General features: G+C 44.2%; 3 protein-coding genes across 3 annotated transcripts; 1 reads left to right on the top strand and 2 right to left on the bottom strand.

Annotated features, from left to right (window-relative positions):
• Positions 1 to 90: 90 nt before the first annotated feature.
• Positions 91 to 2,499, bottom strand: LOC127753405 (CBS domain-containing protein CBSX5-like). The gene is made up of 2 exons (XM_052278895.1): positions 1,985 to 2,499; positions 91 to 1,152 (listed from the first exon to the last, which is right to left on the bottom strand). Exons 1-2 carry the CDS (start codon positions 2,314 to 2,316, stop codon positions 327 to 329), a joined length of 1,158 nt encoding a protein of 385 aa, XP_052134855.1. The 5' UTR covers positions 2,317 to 2,499; the 3' UTR covers positions 91 to 326.
• Positions 2,500 to 18,383: 15,884 nt separating this feature from the next.
• On the top strand, positions 18,384 to 20,848 carry LOC127752513 (microtubule-associated protein RP/EB family member 1C). The gene is made up of 6 exons (XM_052277916.1): positions 18,384 to 18,626; positions 18,754 to 18,909; positions 19,247 to 19,353; positions 19,637 to 19,862; positions 19,962 to 20,075; positions 20,306 to 20,848. Exons 1-6 carry the CDS (start codon positions 18,516 to 18,518, stop codon positions 20,588 to 20,590), a joined length of 999 nt encoding a protein of 332 aa, XP_052133876.1. The 5' UTR covers positions 18,384 to 18,515; the 3' UTR covers positions 20,591 to 20,848.
• Positions 20,849 to 21,586: 738 nt separating this feature from the next.
• Positions 21,587 to 26,978, bottom strand: LOC127752512 (uncharacterized). Its single transcript, XM_052277915.1, has 12 exons — positions 26,526 to 26,978; positions 26,351 to 26,435; positions 25,544 to 25,674; positions 25,341 to 25,443; positions 25,181 to 25,195; positions 24,580 to 24,725; positions 24,262 to 24,457; positions 24,065 to 24,139; positions 23,220 to 23,336; positions 22,636 to 22,680; positions 22,031 to 22,129; positions 21,587 to 21,794 (listed from the first exon to the last, which is right to left on the bottom strand). The coding sequence occupies exons 1-12, from the start codon at positions 26,903 to 26,905 to the stop codon at positions 21,774 to 21,776; spliced, it is 1,413 nt and encodes a 470-aa protein (XP_052133875.1). The 5' UTR covers positions 26,906 to 26,978; the 3' UTR covers positions 21,587 to 21,773.
• Between the last annotated feature and the right edge of the window lie 813 nt (positions 26,979 to 27,791).

Below are 27,791 nucleotides of genomic sequence, written 5' to 3'. Positions count from 1 at the left end.
AATATTCCACTTTGATCACTTGTTTCTCACAAAACATGTCCTCAACTATTCTAAACTGAATCACAATTTAGAATTTTTCACTACAGCATGAAAACTCAAATGCTTATTTATTTGGAAGGCATATCCAAAAAGTCTCAGTTTGTTCATCAGCACCAGGCCAAGGCGGAGACAAATACTTCAGAGTTCAGAGTTCAAAACGCTTCAAAACAAACACTCCAAAATGTTTTCAGAACAAGGATGCAGGCATGCACAACGATCCATCGATCGATCGCCGCAACAGAAAAAAAAAAAAGAACTCTTTCTTGGCGTCGCCGCGGCAGCGGCCTTCACTGCAGCTGCTCGCGGAACACCGTGAGCACGTCGGCGAACGTGACGATCCCGGCGAGGCGGCAGTCGTCGTCCTCGTCGAGCACCCACAGGTAGCTGGCGCGGTGGGCGAGCGCCTGCATCATCACGGCCACCAGCGAGCTCGCCGGGCTGCACACCACCGGCTCCTCCGTCGAGCGGCGCCCGTAGCTCCCCGACGACGGCCGCCTCAGCCGCGCGGCGCGGCCGTGGGCCTCGTCGTCGGAGGACGACGAGGTGGAGGAGGAGGAGAACGCGAAGGAGGACACCGCCTCGTTCTCCACCAGCTCGAGCATGGCGTCGAGGCCCTTGCTCTTCAGCCCGGCCTTGACCGCGCGAAGGATGTGCTCCGGCGGCGCGCCGAAGTAGTCGACGTACGCCATGAGGTCGGCCACCGACAGCGTCGCGATGGCCGCGGCCGCCGTCTCGTCGCAGGACGCGAGGAGCGCGGGGGAGATCTCGCCGACGAGGTGGCCGCCGTCGTCGACGACGGCGACCGCGGTCTCCGTGGCGATGGCGCGGCGGAGGAGGGGCACGGCGGACAGGGCTGCCTCGTGGGGCCGCACCGTGAGGAGGTCGTCGGCGCGCACGAGGCCGAGGGAGGAGACGGAGCGGCCGGCGACATGGGAGAAGAGGGAGATGGAGTTGAGGAAGTAGCGGACGAGGTCCTCCTGCGTCAACCAGCAGTAGTCGCCGCCGCCGCCGCCACCGCCGCCGCCGCCGAGCTGCTTCCTCCGGCCGCCGGAGCGGAGAGGGACGGCGAGCACCTGCGCGCCGCTCAAGACGGCATCAAGCGCCTCCAACACACTGCAAAGAACAACACCACATTGATTAATTAAAAAATCACAGTAATTATACTAGTCAAAGATTTAGTTCATCAAGATCCTACTATTATCCCCAAATAAAATTTCTAAGATCCAAGTATTATTGCGCCATCTTTGAACCACACAACGACGAAAGAACAGGGAAAAGATCTCCTGGACTTGGTACGAGGCGAGCTGGAGGCAGCTGAATCCTATCAGGAATGGAGCAAAACGACATGGATGCAGGTCGCAATCTCTGGTGCGCCACGCAGATCGCCACCACAAGATTGTCCCGATGAGTCGGACGATTTGACCCGGATCGGGCGCCTTTTTCTAAACCAAGATTACAGCCACTTGTTCCAAACGCCTTCGTGTTCGCATATTCCAATCGGGGATCAAAATTTCAAGTGCTAGTCACTTTGATCAAGGAATATCCGGGATCAACTGAATGTCTCGTCTTTTTCTCACAAATCGCCTCAATAGTCAAAGATCACAGTTTTCTTAACTCGAAAAAGTAAAATGTCATCATTTAATAATCGTTTCATTCCCCAAACTATTATAGAATTTTAATTTTTACCACTAACTCGTACTAGAAAAATACCATAAAGATCTACATCGTTTATTCATTTTATTAGAGCAAATAGGAAAGCATTTGCGTATCCTTTAAGCATCTCAACCATTTTTTAATCGAAGATTTTAGCGGGGATTTTGGCCTAAATCGCGTTCTTTGCAACCTAAACAACAACAAAATCATCAAAGACGCGTCGTGTCCCAAAAATCTAAAAACAAATCGGAACAGGGCGAAAAGTGAAGCGGGGGATTTTTTTTCTTTTTACCTGGCGCGGGGGTCGACGCGGCGGACCTCGCCGGCGCCGTCCTTGGGGAGGAGCGCGGAGGCGGGCTTGGAGAGCGCGGCGGTGGGGTGGGCGAGCGCGCCCGGCGCGGCGCAGAGGAAGCAGAGCACGTCGGCGAGCCCGAGCCTCCCCGCGACGGCGCGCCCGGGGCCGACGACGGCGACGCACGCGGCCGCCCCTCCCGCTGCCTGCTGCGGTCCCCTCCTGAGCGCCGCGGCCAGGTCCCCGGCGGCGGCGGAGAGCGGGAGCGACCTCACCGCCGGCTTGCCGATGCACAGGTCCGACACCTCATTAGCCAGTAGGCGCACTGCCATGCACTCGCGGGGCGAACCCTTGTCGGTTTCGAGATCGAAACCCTCACAAACGATTTCGAGGAGGAAGAAGAGAGACGAGACGAGACGAGGTTTTTTTTGCAACGGAAATCGCGGAGGAGGAAGAAGACGAGACGAGACGGGATTTTTTTTTTTTGCTTTTTTTCGCTTCCACCGATTTGGCTTGGCTTTAACCGTGGCGCGGGATGGGAGGCATATATATAGGCTTTGGGGGTGGCCGCTACGTGGTTGGGTTCACGCGTGGCTCGATGACAGGTGGGGCCCGGTTTTGTGGGGACCACTCGGCAGTGGGAGGTGGGGGGTTACACGGGTGGTTTGGTTTAATGGTTACCCGTGGTTTTTACTCTGTGCTGGTTTGCGCGCGGCTCGGGCCTGGTTTCTAGAATCGGCTCGAGCCAAGCCGATCTGAGCTGGAACCGTAACTCCCTGTCTCCGTGAGACGGTTATGTTGTTTGCAGTTTGCTTTGTTTTGGCATTGTTCTTACAGTGGTAAATAAGCGCCCTCCACTTCGAGATATGATTTTTTTGGCTCTTTTTATATATATACAAATGTAAAACCAAGAAAAATAAAATATTTTTACCTTATCAAATTCCAATGGAATTATTATTCATTTTATATACTCATAGTACATTTAGCCCCTAGTTTCATAAACTCCGGTACAATAATTACTTAAAGATAAATTTATTTTGGAATAAATGGGATGGGTTAAAAATGTTATTATGAGATACAGGATGACAGATCATCGAACTAAGATTTTTTTAGTGGACAAACTAAGATTATTAAAAGCACTAAAGCAGTAAATAAACCCATAATCCATTGTTTACAAGAGCTATTATATTTGCAACCCAGTCACAGACTCACGGTGAAAGGAAAAAAAAAAAAGGCAAGAAGCCAAGAAGTGTGCAGCACGAATTGCCAGCAAGAATGTCAACTGTCACCAGCTTAACAACGGGATGTTGTGAAAAACGTTGGGAAGTTATTTGTGCTTACTAAAAGAACTTTGACCTAATGGTGTATGATTATCTTCTTCACTATCATGCAATGGGTGCAATGCTAGCTGCTTCAGAGGGGAAGATATATTTCACAATAGATGTATGGAACATATAGATCCAATGCTAGCTGTAACTTGACAATATGATAAATCCAATTGTGCCTCCAGAGTTGGTACACAGGTCAGAGGAGATCCAATTGGAACCTGAAAAATAGTGCAAATGCATGAACTAGTACCGAATTTGTTTTTTTAAAAAAAAAACAGAACAGGAGTAACCGCCATGTGGGATCATTTTGTAATTATGGTAGATCTCAGATTTGTTTTACTAAACTTTTAATTTTGTCTTGTTTGGTTGGCTCGCTCAGCCGCCACCGCTGATGTGCTGAACAACACTTTGGTCGAAACAGGCAGCAGCAAAGAGGTTTCTGCTCGGTTTAGGCTACGCTTTTTGACCATTCCGTTTGACCACTTGCTTCGGTTTCCAGCTTGGCGGTAGTAGCATGCTGGGTTTTCTTTTATAGTTTTTAAATGGTTATTTTGCAAACGTGTTTCCAAAACCAAATTCTTGTCACATTAATATTGCTTGCGCAATATTTTGACTAAGTATTATTTTCATATTTTGGACATTTAGAATTCAGTTTGACCAAAGTAGGACAATAACCATTTTATATTTTTGTCCGTTCATACCACATGATCATTTTCCTCTATCTTTACAAACCTAGTGGATATTTCGGATATTAGGATAGAACTGTAACCTTTTACATGTGGAAGCTTTATCAGAAATCTTTTACATGTGGAAGCTTTATCAGAAATCCACTAAAACGATGTGCTACGAACGGAGGATGATTATGGATTATCCACATGATAAATTGGTATAGTTTTCGTAGAGTAAAGTTAACTATTGTAATATAAGTCCAAGCAATCTTCATTCAAGTGTTCATCCAGCCTCCTCATAGGCTCCTAGTTACTACTCCAGTCTCCATCACGTCTTCATGAACTTGCATTCTCTAGCTATTGGCCTCTATTTCCCAAATTTGACGAGATGGTTTCCCAAATTTGACAAGATGGTTGGTGCAGCACCAAGTGGTTAGATCCATGCGTGACAAGGACTTTCTTTGAATTTTTGCACCATTTTTCTAATCTAATAAACTATTTCATTCGAATTTTCTTTCTTTCATTTTCCAGTGTAACCATCATGTTTTTTTTAGCATAATCTTCTTCTTGTTGGCTTCTTCCATGAAAAGGGAACGCATTAATTCATAAAGATCAAGGCAGTATAACTACTAGCTCGTTCGTTCGTACATGTGGTTGTTCCATAAATACGTTCCATCAAGAGATTGGGAGGCTTGGATAATCAACCCCTTTTAAAGACAAAAATGTGACGCATGAGCTGATCACAACATGAAAGCGACAAAAGGAAAAAAGGTTATATAAACCTACTACCTCCGTTCCAAAATAGGTGCAGCTTTCTAGTTTAAATTTTAACTAGAGTGCGGCACCTATGTTGGGACGGAGAGAGTATTTGATTCTATCACAAAATTATTATCTTTCCCCAACTAAAGTCTTTTTCCCTGTTTATAATTATCGACTAGTTAGCAATATCTGGTGTTAAAACTGATCGGGAATCACTTAATTGCAATACATAAATGGTTAATGGTATTCTCCAAAGCTTCCCAAATCTAATCATTTGCACAATGGTTTTGTAGGTGTTATATGTCTTCCATTAATTAATGGAGAAAATGAAAATACTATGCCCATCTCGTCTACATAAACATTCATGACATTTTCAGTTCTAGAAAAAAAAAAGACGACGCTATTGTTGTTGAGCCTCGCACAGTTGATATTGTTACGGCTACGTGAACATGCTTAGCACGTCGATTGTCTACTAACTCATCTAGGAATATACATGTAGCACCATACTGTTATAGTGGAATTGATCAATTGATGTACAATCTCTTTGGTTAATATATTGCTCTTAACTGCGCTGACAAATCAGCATTCTAACATGTGAAAAACGCTCTCCATTTCGGTGAGGTCATTTTTAATTACTCTTCCGGTTTAGTACTATACTCCAGTCCAGCCAGAGCCCGCCGCCGCAGCCATCTCCAGAACCTTCCCTGTTTGCGCGTTAAAACGAAAATAAAAAGATAAACGTTACAGGTAGTAGTAGTGAAAAGGTGGGTTTCCTCTCAACCAGAAGGAGCCGAAAGGCAGAAAGAACCCTGGCTCGAGCCGTGAAGCCGATCTGGGCCGAGCCGGTTTGGTTGGCAGAAGGACGTGTAGGCGACGTGGCACCCGGCCCCACCACGTGGACGCATGCTGTACGCGTGGGCCCATGCGGACCTTCCGTGCCACGGACTCCGGGATCTTCTGCGGCCACAGCCGCGATCAGGTTGCGGCCACTTCAGCTGCTTCTCCAGCTCAGCTGCAGCCTGCATGCCAGATTGCCAATCTGCCGCTGCTGCACTGCAATTTGTCTGATGAAACCTTCGCTATCTGCCACCGTGCCACTGTCTGAACCAGCTGGCAAAAGAGCACAACTCGTACTAGTAGTTCGTACACATAACCTGATTTTTCAATGACGAGTCATGACAGGCAGACATGGCCTGTGTGTGTGTCTTGGGGTGTCCGTGCACGTAGAACACAGCTTCTCGCCGTGCGAAAGGCCACTTTTAGAGCAAGTGTGGAGGCTGTAAGTCAGCTAAATGCTAAAGTGCAAGAGAGAAGAGAGGAGAGAGAGAAGGAGCAGACTATAAACTAAACTTACAGCTGGCTTGAACACAAGAACCAAAAAATCATGTGAGAGAGACAAGTGGACTATGTATTAATTGTAAATAGCTAATTATAATATATATGAGATAAGAAAAGGCTGCAAATCTTATAGTCAACAAGTCTACTATATTATTAGTTTTGCTCTTATGAGACCGCAATAGTAGTCTGAATCTACGTACTATCGTGTTATTATTATCTTCCGATCTGAACTGAAAGAAACCCGTCATCTACCCAACAAAAAATGAACTAATCTGGTGGTACGAGTGGCTGGTGTATTATCGTCGATCGCCGATCAATTCAGCGCGCGCGATACAGCGACGGCTCGTGCGCGCGCGCGCGCGTGCGGTCAAAGTGTCAAACACGGCAAGCACCAGTTGCTGCTCCCTCTCGTGGACTCGCGGTCTCTCGCGCGCGCGCCGAAGAGGAACTCCTTCCACGCGAGCGAGCCGCAGTTTCCCTTCCCCCCGTGGTGATTATCCACATCCGCCACCACGAGGCGGCGCGAGCGACAGCGGCAGCGGATGCCCTTTTTTCCGCCGTGGCGTCGCGGGTGTGATCCGCTGATGTGGCGCCGCGCGTCGCGGCCAGAGTACGCGGTGGCGGCGTGGCGCTCGCATGCTGTCACGGTCGTTGGTTGCTTTGGCTGATTCGTTTTCAGGTGAGCGCGCCGCCCGTGCCACCGTGTGGTGGTGGTGGTGGTACGCGCGCGCGTGATATGTTTGGCTTTCGTCCGCTTCTTCGGCGGCAAGCCGATGGATGCATGGGCGCCTCTCCTGTTCAGCTTAGCTCTGCTTACCACGTTTTTATTTGACGAATCCGCACGAAAAAAAATAGTTTTATCCTAAAGAGTAGAAGTAAAACATATTTAAGGAAAGCAAAAAGGAAAAAAAAAAGGACTATACAAGAGTCTCGAAGGACAATATCGCACTAGGGTAACATTTCCATGAGTCTCTTTTCCGTAGTATTTCTATTGAAACAATATGTCTGTATAAGTTATGATATAATTGGAAAATGTCCTGTAGCTTAGTGGTTACAAGAGCCTCAGTAGCATCTTACGTCTCAGGTTCGACTCCCTATAGGAGTCCAGGATGGATTTACGGGGTGAGTGTGTAATTCTCAAATGTTCGACTCCCTATGGGAGTCCAGGATGGATTTACGGGGGTGAGTGTGTAATTCTCTAAAAAAAAGTTAGGATACAATTATTTTTTGAAGTTTGGAATTTTTTTTATGTTTATAGAGGATAAAAACATATCAGTTTTAAAAACCTCATAATTTACGGTAATCGTGATTTTGCACGATAATGGTAACTCCCACCGAAAGGTAAGAACACATGTGAGATATGCCTATGGGAGTCCAGGATGGATTTACGGGGTGAGTGTGTAATTCTCAAAAAAGAAAAGTTAGGATACAATTATTTTTTGAAGTTTGGTATTTTTTTTATATTTATGGAGGGTAAAAAATATAAAACCTCATAATTTACGGTAATCATGATTTTACCCGATAATGGTAGTAACTCCCACCGAAAGGTAAGAACACCCGTGAGATATGGCTAGCTGTCCTGGTGAAGTGGGTGGAGGATATTGGGAGAAGCAGGAGAGTTTGTTGGATCGGGAGAACGGGGGCGATCCCTAATTCCCTATAGTTCCTACTGCTGTTATCGGATTTTTCCCAATATGCTGCTGTAAGCCTGTAACGAGCTGGCTTAGGCGATTAGCTACCTGATTTTGTCCTTTTGTTCGAGTAAGTTTACGTAGACGTGGTTAATCCATGAAACCACACCTACGAACGGACAGGTGGACCACATGCACGTAGCGCTGTCAGTGGTTCACGCCCGTTTGGACCGGTATAATTTACAGAAGAGGATCGGATTAATTATTTACAGAAGTTACTCTGGTTCCAATTAAATTTTACAAAAATCACCGGAGGAGAGATCGATGAGAAAATTGCTACGCATTTGATCCAATTGTCCGGCTTATGTACGATTAAGTTTGATCAATGACTACCGTGCAAATAAACATCTACTTAATTAATTGATCTCCGTTTGAGCAAAGGCCATAATATTTTATTTCATTATAAAAAAATTTAATTGTTTTTTTACGCTTGTAGTTATACATGAGTTTTACAACTAAACTATGTATAAAGGTTAGTGCTTTGTTGTTGAGTATCACCCAATTTAGTTGCACGATCCGACTAAAGGCATACAACCATGGATCAATAAAGATTCTTTTGAAACATAAGATCTGTGAAGAAATTTGTAGGATTTAAATGATCGTATATATAGGATTTAAATAATCAATAGTAACACCAATGGGAGAACGGACTTGTCTAACATGGATAGGTAACTACTCAGCCAAAACAGCCAGGAACAACCACCCTGCAAACACCATGGCAGCAAATTAAAACTCGTGTGGTCCGATCCTTTGGCCGATTCAAGCACCGGAAGAATAATTGCTTCAGGATCAGGAGACAAAGCCACGGCACTGCTGCACAGATGCACAGTGCCATACTGCCATTGCCATGCATGTCAGCTGCTACTCACTTTGTTGGCACGCGGCCGGCGAGAAAAAGATCCCGTCCCGATACAGAGAAGAAGAGGACCGATACAGAGAAGAAGAGGACGGGTTGGCTCCCGTACGAACGAACGTAGTACTACGTGGTGGTCTCCCGGCCTCCGAAATGGTTGGCACGCAGCAGTGCTGCCTTGGGCGGTGACATGACAGCCGCTGCAAGCCACGATCCCTCACATGGAACGCGACAGGTGGTGAAACCATGTAGTACCAGCTGATGCATATCTGAAGGACTCAGCTACAGCCTAGTGCAGGATATGCATGCTGGCTGTGAGGCTGTGTTTATTTCATGCTAAAATTTGAAGTTGGGTTAAAATTGAAACGATGTGATGGAGAAGTTGAAAGTTTGTATGTAGGAAAGTTTTGGTGTGATGAAAAAGTTAAAAGTTTGAAAAAAAAACTTTGAATCTAAACACGGCCCGAGTGAAGTGAGTGAAGAGAGTGGTGTGGTTGTTGGTGCCGTTTGGATTTTTTTTTTTTGTGAGTGTGAGGATGCATGCAAATGCAATGCAGCAATGGAAATGGAATCTGTAGCACTCCTACTAACTGCCAAGAGAGAGAGGGGTGTGGTGTGTGGTCCTAGATAGCTTTAGTGTAGGACAGTACAAGGAGTACAATGCATGTTGCTACCATGTTGCCCTCTGCCACTGTTTGTTTCGGTTTTGCAATGGTTGAATGGTTGAGCAATGGGGGCAGTTATATAGGGCGTGATTGATCCAGATGCTCGCTTATCATATCTCTCTAATGGTAGGAGTAGTACTTTATTATCTTTGTCATGGAGGAAACGAACCAACCATGACGCGGTCAAGGGCATCGTATGTTTTCTATTCGACGAGACGATGCCGGCCGGCAAATCTCCGTTTCTTGGGATGCCATCGCCCATCGCTGGGTTACACTGTTTTTTCCCCCTCTACTGTGAACCCATACCTCTCCTGCGTACGATCGCGCCGTGCTGTCGCGTATGGCAAACCATCCTGAGACGGCCGCACGCGTGCAGACTGAGATCATGTCACTTAAGTCACCCGACTTTAGAGCCACTAAGGCAATGTATGAGAAATGTCCAGAGGTTTTCCGGCTATCTTCACAAGGTGGTGGGCTAGATGACCTGGGTTCTGAGCCTCACTCCTTCTAATTATTTGATATTAGGCCCTTCCCTAATATTCGAGTTTTTTACTAAGGCAATGTATAACGCTCCACTCTGCCCGGTGGTCTCACGGCTTCACGTCGGAGCCAAGCTGAGCTGGCAATCGAGCTCGTGGTTCCGTAGGCCGGAGCGGTTCTTGCAGAGGGAACGGTTGAAGCGCCGGCCTAGGATCGGGAGCCGCGAAGCCACGACTCGAGGACTTGCGATGGATGAGCCCGGAGCCCAGTGAGTCACATCGTCCGGTTGGTCCCCCCATGCACCTACCCTAAGTCCCCATCTCGTCGTGGTCGTTGTCGCCGCTCATTGCCGCCGTTGTGGTCGCGTCGCCTCTCACCAGATCCGCCACCACCGCTGCTCCCCGTTGCCACCAGATCCAGCGAGCTCGTGGTCGGATCTGGTGAGCTCATGGTCGGATTCGCCGCCGTTGTGGCCCGCGCCGCTAGATCCGGCGAGCACGAGGTTGGATCCGAGCCGCCCAACTCTCTCTCATCGCCAGAGAGCTCGAGCGCCGCTGATCCCGTCGCTCTCTGCCTCGCCTAGAGTAAAGGAGAGGGGGATGGGGAGAGGGACTAGGAGGGAAGGGGTCTTGTCGGCGGGGTTGACTGGGAGAAGGAGAGCGCCGGTGGTCTCGGTGGAGAAAAAGAACGCGAGGATGGCGAGAGGGCTCGGGAGAGAGAGAGAAAGGGGGGGGGAGACAGAGGAAATAAAAAGGAGGCGGAAGAGACTGACAGTGGGTCCGCATGGTGTTTAGGGGTGTATATGTACTTCTTTTGGTTTATAAGGTCCAAAATATAAAGTTTTAATAGATTTGATAATAAGATACACCATAAGGGCTGACATATACATAGATATGGGCTAAAATGCAAAATACGTTTTGGAGTGGATTCCACTGTGGGTTGTGTCATCATCTTTATGTGGTTCTGTCCTATGTGACGTCTTGAGATCAAGATGTATGTGATCTCTAATGTACATGCCCTAATAGGTAGGAGTAACCCATAAAGAAAACTCATATCTCAGTTACTCAAAATCGTATGACATAGGTCAGAGGATCTCGGTGCCACACTTTTACCAGGTCACAAATCTCACGGAAAGGCTCGGTTGGTTTTGCCGGGCTGGGCGCCGTGCTCGTGGTATTGTTTGGTCGATCGAGACGATGAGATGAGATGAGATGGTGAAATCGCTGGCTGGGCTAACCAGCTGCTGGTGCCAAGGGAGAAGGTTAATGGGGTGGGATCGCGAGCATCATTGCACGCGGCAAAGACGGGGAGCACCGGAGCAGGTGTGGACCTTGGTGGTCGTAGGCACACTGCATGTTTCCATCGTTTTCTTTGAAAGGACGGGCGATCGATGCTGTTGCGTGCATGCACTTGGTAACATGGGATGTCAGTGATGGTGCTGCTAGAGTGCTAGTAGTACGAATGTACGACGGCTTTGTTATGTTTGCAACGAAAAAACATTAACTGTTTCGTCTTTTAAATCTTTTTAAGAAAACATTACTAGAACGAGGAATCTGGAATGAGCACGGATCAGGAGTTCAGGACTAACCTTCGAATTTTCCAGAACTCCCTCTATCCCATTTTAAGTGTCCAACTTTAATCATCTGTCTTTCTCTTATTTAATTTTTTTTAATTAGTATTTTTTATTATTATGATATGACAAAATATAAATAGTACTTTATATGTGACTTATGTTTTTCAAAATTTTTAAATAAGATGAACAATTAAAATTGTGCACGAAAAATCATGGTTATACTTAAAAGAGCACTATACTTAATTGTCGTACGCCTCTTGCATGTGTAGGTCTCGACGAGTAATAATTTAGTGTCACACTCAGGCGCGCCTAAAGCGTGTTCTTATACGATTGTCCTTCCGCTAACTGCATCCAATATTTTCTATCTTGCTCCTCAATCAGCCACGTCACTGCAAACGCAATCGATCCATTGGTCTGAGTTTGGCCATATAGCTCAATGCTCCTCCCATCAAACTGGCCACTATTTGTCCTCTTCATGACTTCGACAGGTCTGATGTAATTCTTATCGATTGAACTTCAGATAAAGATAAATAGAAAAAGTGGAGTAATAGAATGTTTACACACATCAATTCATATGAATTTTTTCAAGAGGTTAAGTGGATAAAAAAATTCCTATGTTTTCTCTATATAACTCGTAGGAAAAAAATTCCTTTAATTTTTCTATACTTCAATTCTACAAACCAAATGATACTCAAAAGAATTAATCCTTAGAAATCCAAATTCTTTGTTTTTAAAACAAACAAGCACTTAGGGCAGTACTAACTCACAATGTCCATAAGCAGTGTCTATGCTGCCATATCAATAAGACATCATAATAAAAACTACACTCCACAACTCATGATTTCTTAAAGTGGGTCATTAATAAATACATCATCTCTCTTCTCTACCAATCATATCTATTCTTCATCTATTATGAAGACACTATTATCTCCCAATGCAAAACTTGATATTGTGTAGCGCATAGGTTCTCATGTTGAAGCTGGGTCTTTCATGAGACCTAGTTTCTTCCTCTCTTCACTCTCTCTCTCTTAATTAATATAGTGCCACATAAGCTAAAAATCCTACATGGCAATGTAGTTAATGCCATAGAAACCATCTTAGATGGAGGGTTGGGACTGTCCTTAGGATTTTAGATTGTTTGGAAGGGTATTAATTTTTCTTCAACATAACATGTCTGGTAGCACTAACTAAATCATGTATAGCCCCAATACCGATAGTAGAGGTTCGAGCCCCCGCTTATGGTAAATCCACCACCAGTACTAATAAAGAAACAGTTGCTCATGCATTGCAGGCAGAGGAACAGCTGCGGTAACGCACATTAACTCCATGTAAAATGCAGTGCCGTTAGTAACTAATCTCAAAAGCAACAGGTTTGACACTTTGACGGCAGTTTAGCTTCAATACATCTTCTTGGAAATTAATACCCCGAGCATGTTTGGATAATGGAGAATAGGGGATGGGATTAGAATTGAAAAATGAATGAAGGATTAAGATTAAATGGAAAAGGAAGAATAAATGGTTAGGATTTAAAGATGTATTTCGATGGGTGAGAAATTATTTTCCATATCCATTAGCCCAACGCTGCCCGAGTGTGATATGAAGCAAAGCAGATGGCACTTTCTGCAAAAACACACCAAGCCATTCTCTCGAGCACACGATCCGAGCCGCTTGTGTCTTATCCAACGGTCAGAAAACACCCATGAAGGATTCGGATATTCTTCTCCGAACCCCGAGGCGCGGTACGGAATACCCCGACGTGATTCGGAGTTTTCTTCTCCGACCCTTCCCCAGGAGGTTCTGCTCGTAAATAGAACCCAAAATTAGGGTTCCTTTTGCACTAGCAAATCTTCAGTAAGAACCTTCTCTTCTCTGATGAACTAGCAATCTTCAGTAAGAACTAGCAAGCATAGCTGATCATATCTGAGAGGCACTCGATCGCTTGCTTCGTTTTATTATGATAAATATGCTCTGATGAAATATTTTCGGTAAGTTCAGGAGGATATGTTAGCTTAACTTGGCACTGTTAAGTTTTTCGAAGTCCTGTACTTGAACAAATGTGTCCTGTCAAAATTTGGACGAGCATCTCAAATTTTCAAGCATAGAAGAATTTATTTTCAGAATGAAATGAAGTATCACAGAGGCGTCAGTTCTTAACAACATTGTGCTAGTACAAAATTTGCAGATCAATGCCAAGCGTTTCTGAAGTAGTAGAAACAATAGATTTTTCAGGTCACCTTGAAAGTAGTACTACTAGTTGAAACTAAAAGCAGAGACATTATAACAGCATGCAGAATTAACACTTGGCTGCATTACTGAATTCACTTTAACTGAAGTTTAACAACATAACTCCCCGCAAAAAAAAAAAGAAAAGAAAAGAAAAGAAGAAGTTCAACAGCAGATAATCACAGTAGAGTAATCTCAGAAAATATGGAACCAACAGACCATACATATCAATGGAAGCGCCATAGTTGTCAGTCTATCAAAGGCTCACAGCAAAGCTGAAGCTCAGGAGCTCAACATACTCTGTCATGGTCTTAGCTGTTGTATCCATTCTTCCATTCCTCCAGAAGTGTCACATTCAGCGTGTGTAAGTTGCGCGATTGTTACTGGACAGCGAAGTCTATTAGTCACCGTCAAGCTGGATTCACAATTTCGTTTTGGGGTAAAAATAATGCGAGCCTAGTAAGATGTCGAATTTCGAGTGAAATTCATGAAAGTTGCTGAAACTTTACAAGAACCAAGCGCTTTGAGAGACCTCTAAGATTTGGGCGACAAAATTCGAGCGAAAATTGTGAAACCATGGCGTCAAACCAACCACACGAGCAACCATAACAGTGGAACTTCAGTTCACATCTCAAAAGCAACGAGAAAGCTTGTGCCTGTGTTTGCACCAAAGCATTCATTCCTTCCTTCAAATACAACTTTAAACTGTTCCAAGGAAACAGGGGCCCAAAGGCCGAAGGCCAAAGCCCAACAGTACTCACAGTGCACAAAAGCCACGACCAACAAAACAACGCAAAACCGCCCGTGCTCTCTCAGAAAAAGCCAGCAGCCAACAAACATGACTCCGTTAGCTCTTGTTTAGTACCACCTCGGCTATTCAGCCAGCTCCACACCAGCTTTAATACTCACTCCTCACCTGCTGGCTCGCCGAGCCAGGTAGCGTTGGCTTGTCACCCGAGCGGGGGCAATAAGGTGGTGTTGGATGCCTGGTCGATTGCGCTTGGGTCTGGGCCTGTGGTTTGCACTATGCGGCCCGCCCGTTCCAAGTTGCGTAGCGTGTGTGGGGCGCCTGGGCGAAGGCTCGAGCGTCCCTGCACCTAGAGTTGGCGGGTATTGCGTGAGGCTGGTTTCACAGAGCAGCGAGTACCGCCCGCTTCCAACGGTGGAAGGATAACGGGCCGCTGCAGCCCTGGCCCGCTTCCGGCCCAAGTGCCTTCCATGGCAGACCACCACCTTTTTTTTTAAGGAAAAAGTACACCAAAGGTCAAAGGTCCCTCAACTCGTCATCGAGTTACAAAATTATCCCTCGACCACGAAACCAGATATACCACACATCCCTTAACTTTGTAAAACTGTTCACTTTAGGTCCTTTGCGGCCTGTTTAGTTGGAGGGAGTTGGTGATGGGGAATGAGAGTTTATGACATATGAGAGTTTAAGTCTGTAGTTTGGTTGGAAAACTTGGGAATTCGAGAGGGTTTGGGATGGGGAATTAAAAGGTCGAATTCCCACCAATCTCTTACCTAGGGGGAGGCCTGTTAATTTGTGAGACTTGGAGGGAATTCGATGTGAAACCAAGCAAGGAATGAGGACTACAAATATAACTCCCATGACCAATCCTACCATCAACTTTCTCCTTAAAACTCCCATTCCTCTTCCCTTATCTTGCCAAACAGACCATTGGTAGTTTTGTGGCCGGTTTTCTCTAACGTGGCAGTTGAGTCAAGATGGGACCCACTTGTCAGGTGACCACGTCATCACTCGTTCACTTACCCCTCTTCTCTCCCTCCCTCTCTCTATCTCATTTTTCTCCTCAGTCTGGGCAAGCCGGCTGGCGACGACGACGACGTGAGAGCAGGAGGGCCGCCCCCCACGCCACCGCCGCCGCCGACGGTGCGGGCGCCATATTTGCGGCCATGGATGACGACGGTGGACTCTTGCTCTCCCCGCCGGCTCCTCTTCCACCGTGCTCTGCGACGACGGCGCCTCGGGCGCCGGCGACAAAGCCGCTGCCCGTTCGATCTGAACCTGCTGGCCTCATCCCCGTCGGCCGCCGCCGAAGCCAACGAGATGGATTGGCGCTGCGACATGCTGCTCCACCTCTAGCCTGCACATCACCAAACGACAGTAGCAATCGCCGGCGAACTCTAGCCTCGACGACGACGACGATCAACCAGCAAGCAGCAAGAATCGGCGAACTGGTACTGGGTTGCTGTGCTCCAATCCAACCATAACCATTGCTGCTGCTACTGCTACTGCGAAGAAGCTCTACGAACCCCATTGCTGCTGCTGCTTATTGAAATTCCATCTAATTAATTAACTATGTGGGAAGAGAAAGTTTAAAAGGAAATCGCAAACAAGAAAAACTGATAGTGTGGACTCCCATCAGTTGCTAACCACACATCAAGATTACAGTTTGAAGAGTTGTGTCTTCTGTTCAGCTTCAGTACTTCCAAGCAACTGCGACAGTGAGCCAAATGCATAAACACCTTGATCTGATCATCAACAGATGGAAAAGACACCAGATCTATTTGCTATTATCATCACACACAGTACATCTGAATGTTACTTTTGAACGATGTACAGATGCATCCATGGACACAATTCGAATGCTAGGCCTCTTGTACTCCAAAGGCCTTCCGGATTTCAGCTATGGCTCTGTTCGCTCGCAACATCAGATCGAACATCCTCGGCAAATTTGAAGTCAGATCGGCGGCGGAGGTGGCGGCGGCTTGGGGGGTGGCCCTCCTGCTCCGTCGCCGCCGCCGCCGCGTAGGCTCGCCCAGACGGAGGAGCCCCACGCCGCCACCGCCGCCGCATCGGCTTGCCCAGACGGAGGAGAAAGAGAGAGAGAGGAGGAAGGGACAGAAGAGGGGAAAGAGAAAGAGTGATGACATGGCCACCTGACATGTGGGTCCCACGTGACTCAGCTGACATGGCCATGTCAGAGAAAACCGGGCACAAAACCACCACCAGAGGATCTAAAGTGAACGGTTTTACAAGTTGAGAGATGTTTTATATCTGGTTTTGTGGTCGAGGGATGATTTTGTAACTCGATGACAAGTTGAGGGACCTTTGGTGTACTTTTTCCTTTTTTTTAACACAATTTCTTTTGAGTTTGATTGGGTTAGTTTTATTTACTCAATTTCTTTTGAGTTTCATTGGATGCCTGGTTAAAAATAGTATTTTCATTTTGGTCTGGGGTATATAGATATCTTTTTTTTTTACTCAATTTCTTTTGAGTTTCATTGGGTTAGGACAAAATTAGAATTTCCATTTTCGTCTGGGGTATATAGATATTGTTTTAACTTTAGACTAAGGTTTTCTTTACATTATTGAGCCGTAGATGCGTCGCTGTCCGTGCCTCCTTAAAACTACACCAGTGAACCGCTGCTATCCATGCCTACTAGAAAAACTATATTCTTCTAGTGAAGCACAAAAGAGGGCCACTGATGTGTACTTTAGTGCAGGGAGAGATGTGTACTATAGCACATGTGAGTGACCAATTTCGGTGGAGCTCGACCTAGAGGGATGACGGCGCATCTAAGCTTGAACTCTGACACCACGTTGATAGGCAAAACTCAAGCACAAGGTGCCGAATCATGACAAGCTTGATGGAGGCACGAAATCTAGCATGGATACCGATCAACGGTTGAAGCAGTCAAGTAGGCTCAATCTTGAGCGTGAGCTCCGCATAGAAGGAAGTGTGCCTATAGGGCTATAAAGATAGTATGACCTAGTAAATTGCAAGAAAGGTAATATGACCTAGTAAAAATTAGTAATATGACCTAGCAAGAAAGGTAATATGACCTAGTAAATTGCTATAAAGATAGTATGACCTATGGTCTAAATTGCAAGAAAGGTAATATGACCTAGTAAAAATTAGTTTAAGGTGTTGTGGTCAAAATTGAACATAGGAATATCTTGCCGCAAGATGCAACTCTTTTTTTTTTTTCTCAAATTGCTCTTTCGTTCTTTTCCTCAAATCATTCTCTTTTCTTCCAGTTTATTTCTCAAATTAGTATGAAATGTTATCTTAGTTAGCCAATTTATTATAAATGCACATCCGAGCTGCCAACATGCTTGCAGAATAGCAAGAAATCCATTTACACAATTTGTAGCTGCTAAAATATTACTTCCGCGGTTGACAAATACTTATCAACTTTGAGCATTAATTTTCAACCAATATCAACACGAATATATTTGAATGTAAGATGTTAGTAAAATACTTCTCATTACAAATCTACCGATACGACTTTGAAGCTAAATAATTATGTTATTTTTTATAAAAATAATTTTTGTCAAAATAGTACTAGACCTCAAATGTCAAAATCAAATACAGTAGTAGTTACTCCTATTTGTGAACGGAGCGAGTATTTAAATTGTGAGTGAGTTAAACAAATATCCATGTAAAAAAATAATTACATTTTTCTTCATCAAAATTACAATAGCTTGAGAAGACATCAAAAGCAACGGGCAAAAAAAGGTGAAAACCGAACGCATTTGCACTATCTGCATTGGGTCCATTCATCAGTTATTATTCCAGCTAACAAAAACCACATGCCCAACTCCTTGACGGCTGTACCCTGTACACACCCACGAAACGCAAAACCTCCCAAAAATTCAAATTCCCCCCGTCCTCGCAAAATTACCACACCACCCCCGCCCCGTCCCAACGGTCGACCAGATCCACCCGTCCATCCACCACCCCACCCCACGATCCAGCCGTTGAAACCATGAACACGAGGGCAGAATCGTCCATGGAAAAGCCGCCTCCCTTTTAATCCCGCTCCTCCTCCTCCCCCACCACCACCGCCGCCGCATTCGAAAACCTCGTCGCCGATCTCCTCCTCCTCCTCGCGAAATCTTCGAGGCTTCTCTCTTCTTCGATCTCTTCGATCCCCGTGGTGGTGGTGGTGGTGATCTGGTTCGCGGCGGCGGCGGAGGAGGCGGAGATGGCGGCGAGCAACATCGGGATGATGGACGGGGCCTACTTCGTGGGGCGGAACGAGATCCTGGCGTGGATCAACACCACCCTGCAGCTCGGCCTCTCCAAGGTCGAGGAGGTAAATCGCGCTCTTCCTCCCCCTTGGGGTTTGATTCGGCTGGTTGCTTGTTGGATTTCTTGATGCGTGGATTTTTTTTTCTCGGTTCTTGATGTGGCGATTTGATTTGGGTGTGGGCTTTGTGTAGGCTGCGTCGGGGGCGGTGGCGTGCCAGCTGATGGACGCGGCGCACCCGGGGGCGGTGCCGATGCACAAGGTCAACTTCGACGCCAAGACGGAGTACGAGATGATCCAGAACTACAAAGTTCTTCAGGACGTCTTCAACAAGCTCAAGATCACCAAGGTGCGGCCGGTTTCTGATTCCTACCCCCCTAATTCTTCTCCCCACCGTGAGCAAATCGTGGTTCCGTACACCTATCGTGTAGCTGATTTGGGCGCGTTTGTTCAGTTCGTGATTGATTTCAGAAGGGAAGGGAAGTAGTTTTGTACAAATACCACAGATTCTAGATCCCCTGCTGATGCTAATTGATACTATATGTTGTGTGAATCTGTAGTGTTTCATGATCTGGTGATGATGGAAAAAAAACCTGGGATTGTTGCTTATATTAATCATTGCTAGTACTGGTACTGCGACTGTGTTCTTACATTTTTCTTGTTTGCTTTGCTCCTTATTATCGCAGCACATTGAAGTGAACAAGCTTACCAAGGGAAGGCCCCTTGACAATCTGGAATTCATGCAATGGATGAAGCGATACTGTGATTCGGTCAATGGAGGCTTCATGAACAGGTAATCTGTTACATACTATTCTGAAAAAAAAAACTCGAATATTAGGGAAGGACCTAATATCAAATAATTAGAAGGGGTGAGGCTTTGAACCTAGGTCGTCTAGTCCACCACCTTGTGGAGCTAGCCGGAAGACCCCTAGGCATTTCTCACATACTATTCTGTAACCTTTCCAATTTTAATTTGTGAGAATTTGTCAGATTCAAAATTCTGTTTGTGACAATTTCATTTAATTGCTCGTCTAAAACCTTATGTATTGCTGTTCTTTGTGAATTGATTCACACAGTTACAATGCTTCTGAAAGAAGGGAGAGCAGCAAGGGCGGCAAAGAGACCAACAGAAGGACATCAGTTCCTTCTCAGGCGCCGGCCAAATCCTCATCCGCCACCCACAAAGCACAGGCATCATCTCATGGTGCCAAGAAGGCCAATGGGCATGCGCCGAACGCCCCTCCGTCACGGAGCGCAAAGCCGTCTCCCGCAAACTCAGCTGGACCAGCTTATGATGAACAGGTGGGAGAGGTTTTGTGTGATGCCATGATCGATCGGTTTGACTTTTTTTGTTCTTATTCTGCTGAAGGGTGAGAGACTCAATCTTGGCATCATTTGCAGATCACTGAGCTGAAGCTGCTCGTCGATAGTCTCGAGAAAGAAAGAGATTTCTATTTCTCCAAGCTGAGGGATGTGGAGATCTTGTGCCAGAGCCCTGAAGTCGAGCATTTGCCGGTAAAACCGTAGCAGAATGCCTTAACTTTTGCCTGATTATTGTTCTACTTGGTGACAATAAGACTATCCTAAAACCGGAATACTAAAAGGGTTGTGCACTTGCTTTTAGAGTTAACCATTCAGTTTTCGGAAAATAAACAGTAGTACTAGTTCTTAGGTTCTTGATGTTTATTTTGTTGTCAGTTAGGGCGATGCTGATCAAGAAACTTGTTTATCTTTTCTTTCTGCAGATTGTCAACGCGATTCATAAGGTACTCTACGCTGCGGAGGATGACCCCTCGATGATGGCGGAGGCGCAGGCGATGATATCGCAGCAGCAGCAGAGTGAGCAGCCGATGCTGAGCCCCATCCTGGAGGCGTCGGAGGAGAGGCCGGCGAAGCAGGAGGCGCACAAGAGGAAGAGCATCTCCGACCTGGAGCTGGAGGAGTTCGGCATGGCGTCCAGCTCGAGGCAGAGGCTCTCCGACATCTCCGACGTGCAGCTGTGCGGATCACCTCTGACGAGCTTCACTTGAATGAATGACTGAATGAATGAAGAACACAGCAATTGGGGCACAATTTGCAGCTGTGACATTGGATTAGTAGTACTAGATTGCTCTCTATATCTCTTTTTTTTCTTTTGTTGGATTTGTTTGTTGGTTTTCCTTTGCGTTGTATTGTTGGTGGTATAATGTGTGTGCTATTTTCTTGCCTTTGGATGGTGGTTGTGCCACAGCATTTGTGGCACTTTTGAGACAATACTATTATGCAAATAGTTTGGTGATTTATGGTTATGTTTGCTCTGTTTGGTGGTATGGTGGTTTCTTTCTCACTTCATCATATTGAAGGTTATCATATATTCCAGCATGGAATATTATGCAAATAGTTTTGACTTATCAAAAACTATTTGCATGGAAAGAGTTGGGAATTCGTTTTGAGATTTCTGAAGGAGTTGGCAAAGTACTTGCCGAAAGGTTCTCAATTCCTGGATGTGTTGTTTGGAGATGAAAGGCAAGCCCCCAATCCGTAGCCCTGATGGGAAGGGAAATTGAATCAAAGACACGCTAATCTAAGGCCATACCCAACTCAAGACATAAACTCCACATCATCAAGAAACTAGTACTAGATACTACTCTTCCAATACAAACACCATTATTCCATACTTAAATTTAATACTAATCTCACACGATGTCTTGGATGTTGTATAGAAACCATGTCTCATGCAAGACATAGTTTCCTTCTCTTTTCTTATTTATTCACTTGCCACATCATTTTTCATTCTAGGTGACAGCTTATTTAATGCAATAGACACCATCCTAGTCATTGAAAATGGCCTTTAAGAGATTGACGATTGTCTGCAAGGAAGGATTTAGAGGGAGATCGTATAATTTAGGACATAATTAACTGGGACAAACCATACAAACGACACAAGACAATTCGCTTACCTTGTTTGGAACTTCACAATGCCTGCATCTGCATTCCTTGTTTAGTACAGATATACTAAAAAGGTGTTGGATCAACAAAAACTATCGTTCCTTGGAAGAACATTCAATCTATTTCCCTTTTTCGGTAAAAATGTGTCTCGTTACAATCGGATATAATCAATTGTACAATAAACAAAAAATACATCAACTAGAATACGCTTGACGATATGTATATCCCTTTCTCAGATGATGAAAACATGGGGGAACATCTGTGTCTGTTTTCCAATGCCACGTTCTATTCTGCATCAACGAAAATCTGCAGGAAAAAAACAAGTAATCCAGCCGTGCATAAGATACCAATGCAGCTTCAGGAAAGGAATGAAAAGAGAACATGCCGAAAAGCTTCACATGCTCGAGCACTTATGTTCAACAAATTTATCATGAGAACTTTAAAGAACTATAATGCTATCACGAGAATGTAGCTTTAGCAAACAAACATGCAGAACACTACAAGAAAGAGTAATTGATAGTACCAAATGTGCTTATCTTTACCTCTATGTCTGACAAAGGTTCGTAAAGCTTCTTTTCCTGCACGGCATACAGTGTAATTCCAGAAATTTTTTGCACGCCTACTTGAGTAGCTACCATACTCTGCACAAATTCATTCCAGATATAGTCAAATACATTTCTTTCCGATTCATAAGACAATGAATTTGCCACTGGCTTTGATGGTCAAACACAAGACTAAATTGTTTCAACTGTTGGTTAACATTCATATATTAGCACGAATGAGGAAAATCAGTATCGTTGAGGAAAATTCACAAGGCAGTATTGTTGTTATGATTCATCAATAGCGTCACTGGTCAGATAAAAAACCAAGCAAAAAGATGTGACACATCCTAATACTATGAATATAAATGATTTTGGCCAGATGTGACGCATCCTAATGCTATGAATCTGGACATACTGGGATATGTCACATCCGGCCAAAATCCCTTATATTTTGGGACGAGGGAGTACCTTTTTAGTAGTAAAAATGCATCACACTTTTAGAGTGGCAAAAAAAATCCACAACACAGTTCGACAAATACAAAGCTAAGAGCAGATATATAGATATCCAATATATCTAAAGTGATGTACCCAGAAAGTTATCTTACCAAGTCAAAGTTGATGGATTCAAAAGCCTCAACTAGTGGCAAAACCTGCGCAGATAATGAAAGCAAAATATCAAAAGCATACCCAACACGTCATTACTTTCACCCACTGTTACAGAGGAGGGAATAAAAGGCACCAGAAAGAGATTAGTTGAGACCAGCTGAGTAGTGTACTCCAACATAAAGATTTTCCTGGACGTTTGACTATCTCTTAAGAAAAAAAAAAAACTAGATGTCACCAAAGCGATTAAGGTAGCTATTAATAAGCAGCACACAAACTCATTGTTAACTCACAATCTAGTTTCCATTGGCCAGATTGCTGGAAAGTAGTAACATTAGCCTGAAATCAAGTACCCAATGAAAAATCCTAACTTCCTGTTTTCTCAAACAAAGAAACCTATAGCCTGACATGCTTCTACATGCCACATTAGCATACCATAGAAACAGAGCAATTAACTATGCAAATATGTTATGGAACACCAGGGACAAATTTCACAGGACACCTGTCTAAGCAACTGTCAGAACACCCCAGACTAGTATAGCATTTGTATAACAGCAAACATAAAATAGCAAGTGAAACAACTAACCAACTTCTGTAATCCATTGACCAGAACATATTTCTCTTCATCAAGTACGCTTGGTGCTAAAAATACTTCAAAAGGGCCAACTGTCTTGTCTGATTGGTTTGTAAGGCATAAATTAACCTGAGGATATAAATCTAATCAAATATCGATAGTAATGTGAAGAGCAGCTGTTGTTAATATTTGCAATGCAGTAATGCACTAAGTGCATGGTTCAACGATAAGCATTAGTGCATAGCGATTGACAACAAGTCATGAAACTGTATGAAGAAAAGACACTAATAAAGCATGCGAGATGTATTACCATGATTCCTGCAAATTTACTCAGTACTGCATGTCTCCTGTGGTAATGAATTGAAAGGGGTAGAATGATATAGGAAGGGAATTTTTGAAAGCTTGGTGCACAACATGCTTCGTGGAAAGTTAAACACATAACATGTTAACAAATTGAAAGGGGTGAGTGATATGGGGAGGAAATTCTAGAGAGCCTGGAGCATAACAGTTTTGAACAGCCAGAAACTCGTTTTTTATGGGAAAAATAGGGCATAACCCTAGTGTAATGCTTTAATGCATTTTTCTTTTTTGAAATATTCAGAGACTATACAAGGGATCCATAGGACCTGACAAAAAAGTCTGCAAGACTGACCCATTTTTGTCCAAAGATACTAATAAAGAGATTCCCTTAGCTATACTATTGAAGGGAAATATCAGATAGATACCAAAGCAGGAACATATTTTATCTTACAAGTTAAACAATACAGAAGCATAAACATCAAAATATTGTGGAAAAAGAACATGAACAAATTTCTTGCTAAATATCCGAGCCAGATGTTCACCAACGAATCACCTACCATAAATGGTCTTTCCAGAAATATCACAGGTGGAACTTTCACAGCACGAAGATCAACATCTTTGCTTGCAGTGGGCTGCTCAAAAGAAAGAGTTGCCAAAGTTATAGCTAACACTTATATATAGAGTAACTTAACAGATATAGCCCTCGACACTTCATATAAAATAGTTCAAACCAGAAGTCAGGAACTTTACTGACAGTGCTATGTATGTTTTGAGTTTGCAAACGGCCAGGCTCCCCGAGATTTGTCCGCCATGTGATCTGAAATTTCCCGAGTATGCTGCTTCCCTCTGCCTTTGTTTGACCAGACTCACCAGACGATGGTCTGAGTTGATATAGGTAATTGTATATTCCTCCTCCAGCTCTGATGAGAATCGGTTGCTTGCACAAGTCCCTATATGAAAAATAGAACTCACATTAGCAATCCTTTTGCATCGACATGATATATCAACATCCTTGCATCGAGATACTATGTTCCATTCTCCAAATAGGGTTTGTTATCAGAGCTCAACTTACCCGATTATAGACTTCACTGTTGACGGATGTTCATCGGCTTCTAATCTTGTAGCTGCCCATTGTTGGGAAGGTTCAAAATCAACTTGGTCCATATAAAGATTAGATTTTGTATGATTCTCTATGCAGGCTTCCAGATAAGTGGTATCCTGTCAAAGTGGACTAGCTATATAGAGTTCAAGACTGCCATGATGAATAAATAAATGCACAGTAAAGGGATAAATAATATTATAATGAACAGTAGTACAGTAGAATATATACTATAATATCGAAGGAAACAAGGCCAACCACATTTACATAGAAGTTTGTTCAACCAGTTTGGAATAAACCAAGGATAAAGTATAATGAGGTTCCCTAAATTTTATTTTTGGGGAATTCAAGACGCTGATAAACTTCTTATGGAACCAAAAGGATGATTCTGCACAGATAGAATGGCAAGTAAAGAAAGAAATGGCTAACTGGTAACTGCTGCGATGACAGAACATATTCTAAAAAAATTGCAAATGTGACAGCGTATAGTTTTAAAGGTTTCCATAAAAGAAACCAACATTTAGTTACAAGACTTACAATATTGTTTGCATTTGTTAAACAAGAGGGTACATACCTTGATGGTGCGAACCTGAAACAAAAAGTGAACACAAATTATTTATGTGACCTACTCTGTAATCCGAATATGCTAGGATTACATTCTAAGATAGAGGGACATAGAGATTATACATATGGAGTATAGATTAGCCATATAAAAAAAAGAGAGAAATAAGTACCTTCGTTCTAACAGACAATGGATTTGAAACAGTGAACTTAAAGAATTGAGGAAGATATTTACGCTCCCCATCACCATCATTATATAAAGCAGTGCAGACAAGCCTGGATTCAATCACCACATGAGCAAATCAACAATAAGGTGTGCTTCACTAATGTCTAATGCAACCAATTCGTAAATAAAATCAAAAAGAGGATAGTGTACGTATGTGCTCCCAGTTCTTTGACATCATGTTCCACAATGAAATCATATCTACCCCCAGATCTGATTGACTCAACAGGGGCCTTAGATGTATCCAAAAGAAGTATCCTCTGTCTCTCGGTTTGTATTTCTGCCTAATGTAAATAAACTTCCGGTTAAAACTTATGACATAATATGAAGAAATGAAGGCTTCAAGGACAGCTAAGTCCTGCATGCATGCCACCAAAGGGGTGTCTAAAGTATCAAATTTATCATAGAACAACATGCAATCCATCGACAGGACTAGCTAAATGCTCAATAAGAACTACAGATAAAGTCAAGGTCAATTATAATTATTTGCATCAAAGCTACTTATTAGCCTATAATACCTCATAATTTCTTGCATGCCTTAATAACACCTTGTTACATTTTTTTCTTAATGAGGCTCTAATAGAATTGGCCTAATCACTGAACACACCACATTGGTCAACAAATGTAAAATAAGATGAACAAGCAACTATTCCAGTAATTCCACAGCAGATAGTCAATCGAGCAATCGAATTTAACAGCAGTTCATGACTGCAGCAATAAGAACTTGGTGATCTGAGATTCTAACACTGAAAAAAAAAAAGAAGAGAAAAACATCAACCTAGCACTCTAACCAGATGCACTGAAACAACAGCATCAATGACAAACTGGGTGCAATAATACCGTTCTCCAGAAATCATCCAGAATAATATTTTATGATAAACGATCCAGAATTTCAAATGATGTTTTCCAACTAATGCGATATAATAGAAGAGGATGGTAATCATGGGATTGTTCGAAAACCTTAATAGCGACGTCCCTGGCCTCGAAGCTGGAGCTATTGTTGATGCTGATGTAGCTGCAGAAGGTCTCCCCCAAATAGATCGCCCTATCGATGCGTCCCCCCACGATCACATCAACACAATCATTCGCTGCAATCTACTACTGGAATGGAAGCGAGAGAGAGAGAGAGACGAACCCGAAGGATTGCGGGAGGACGAGGAGGCCGGGGAGCGCGAGGGCGTCGACGGGGTCGCGGAGGAGGAAGCGGTCGCGGAAGGTGAAGTCGCCGGGGACGGTGGTGGCCGGCGAGTCGAGCGGGTGGAGGAGGCCCTGGAGGAAGGCGGCGGCGTCGGCGGCGGAGGGGTCGGGCCCCGTGAGGGCGTCCTCGGGGAGGAAGACGTCGCGCGGGTCGAAGCGGAGCGCGGCGGCCTGGTCGGGCTGCAGCGAGGGGCGGGACAGCCGCATCACGCGGAACGCCAGCGAATGGTTCTGCTGCAGCAGCGCCTGCGCCGGCGGCGGCGGCTGGTGCGCCCCCGCCGGATACGGCGGCTGCGCGCCGGTGTAGGGCGACGCCATCGCCGGAGAACGAGGGAGATCTGGGGGGCTCGCTCTCGCGGGCAGTCGAGTCGAGACTAGTTGTAGTTCAGTTTGCCGGTTAAGTTTGAGCAATTTTTGTATATGTATTTGGGACATTTAATTGTTGGTCACTTTTAAGATATGTTAACTAATGATTTACCAATCGTTGTCTATAACATGTGGGTAGGGGCGTACCTATGTGTATCTACCCGGTGTCCCCGGACGTGTTTTAGGTCATATTAAGCATTATATTACTCAAAAATAAACCTATAAGCATATCAAGCACCCCCGGTAATTTTTGTTCTGGGTTCGCCACTGCATGTGGGTTGATATGTGTCTATTACATGTATTCGAGACTAGTTTGTTGTTTTTTTCAAACAAAATGGGGGAAAAAAAGCTTGGCGAGATAACATTATTAGGGCGTCCTATACTACTTCTTCCCAACTTCTCTCTCCCTCATTTTCCACACGCACGTTTCCCGCCTTTATACCCCCAACAAGTTAATCAAATAACTTTGGATCATTGTTTTTTTTTTTTGCAGACATATATTGCCCTCATATCTTGTATATTATATTGAGATATTGTATATTGAAGTGATTATATATAATTTTTGATGGTCATGAATTATTATTTTCATGCAATATGATATTATTGTTCTTTGTCTAAATCTCTACTATTGTAAAAATTGAAGATGTTTTTGCTGAGATTTTAGTAAGTCATCCGTGTTTAAATCGGTTTTCAGTTTTAATTGAGGAATCGGTTTTAATTGAATATGTTTTTTTTGTCCGTCTATTTTTCTCGCTAGTTTTTTATGTCCGATTAGGCTTCTTTTTTTTCATCATCTGGTTTTTTTATCACCGTTTTTTCCACTCAGTCCGATCCGATC

The sequence above is a fragment of the Oryza glaberrima genome, chromosome 10, assembly GCF_000147395.1.
Source record: "Oryza glaberrima chromosome 10, OglaRS2, whole genome shotgun sequence".
Lineage (NCBI taxonomy): Eukaryota > Viridiplantae > Streptophyta > Magnoliopsida > Poales > Poaceae > Oryza > Oryza glaberrima.
The sequence above is the reverse complement of the archived record's forward strand: the minus strand, read 5'-3'. Positions and strand labels throughout refer to the sequence as shown.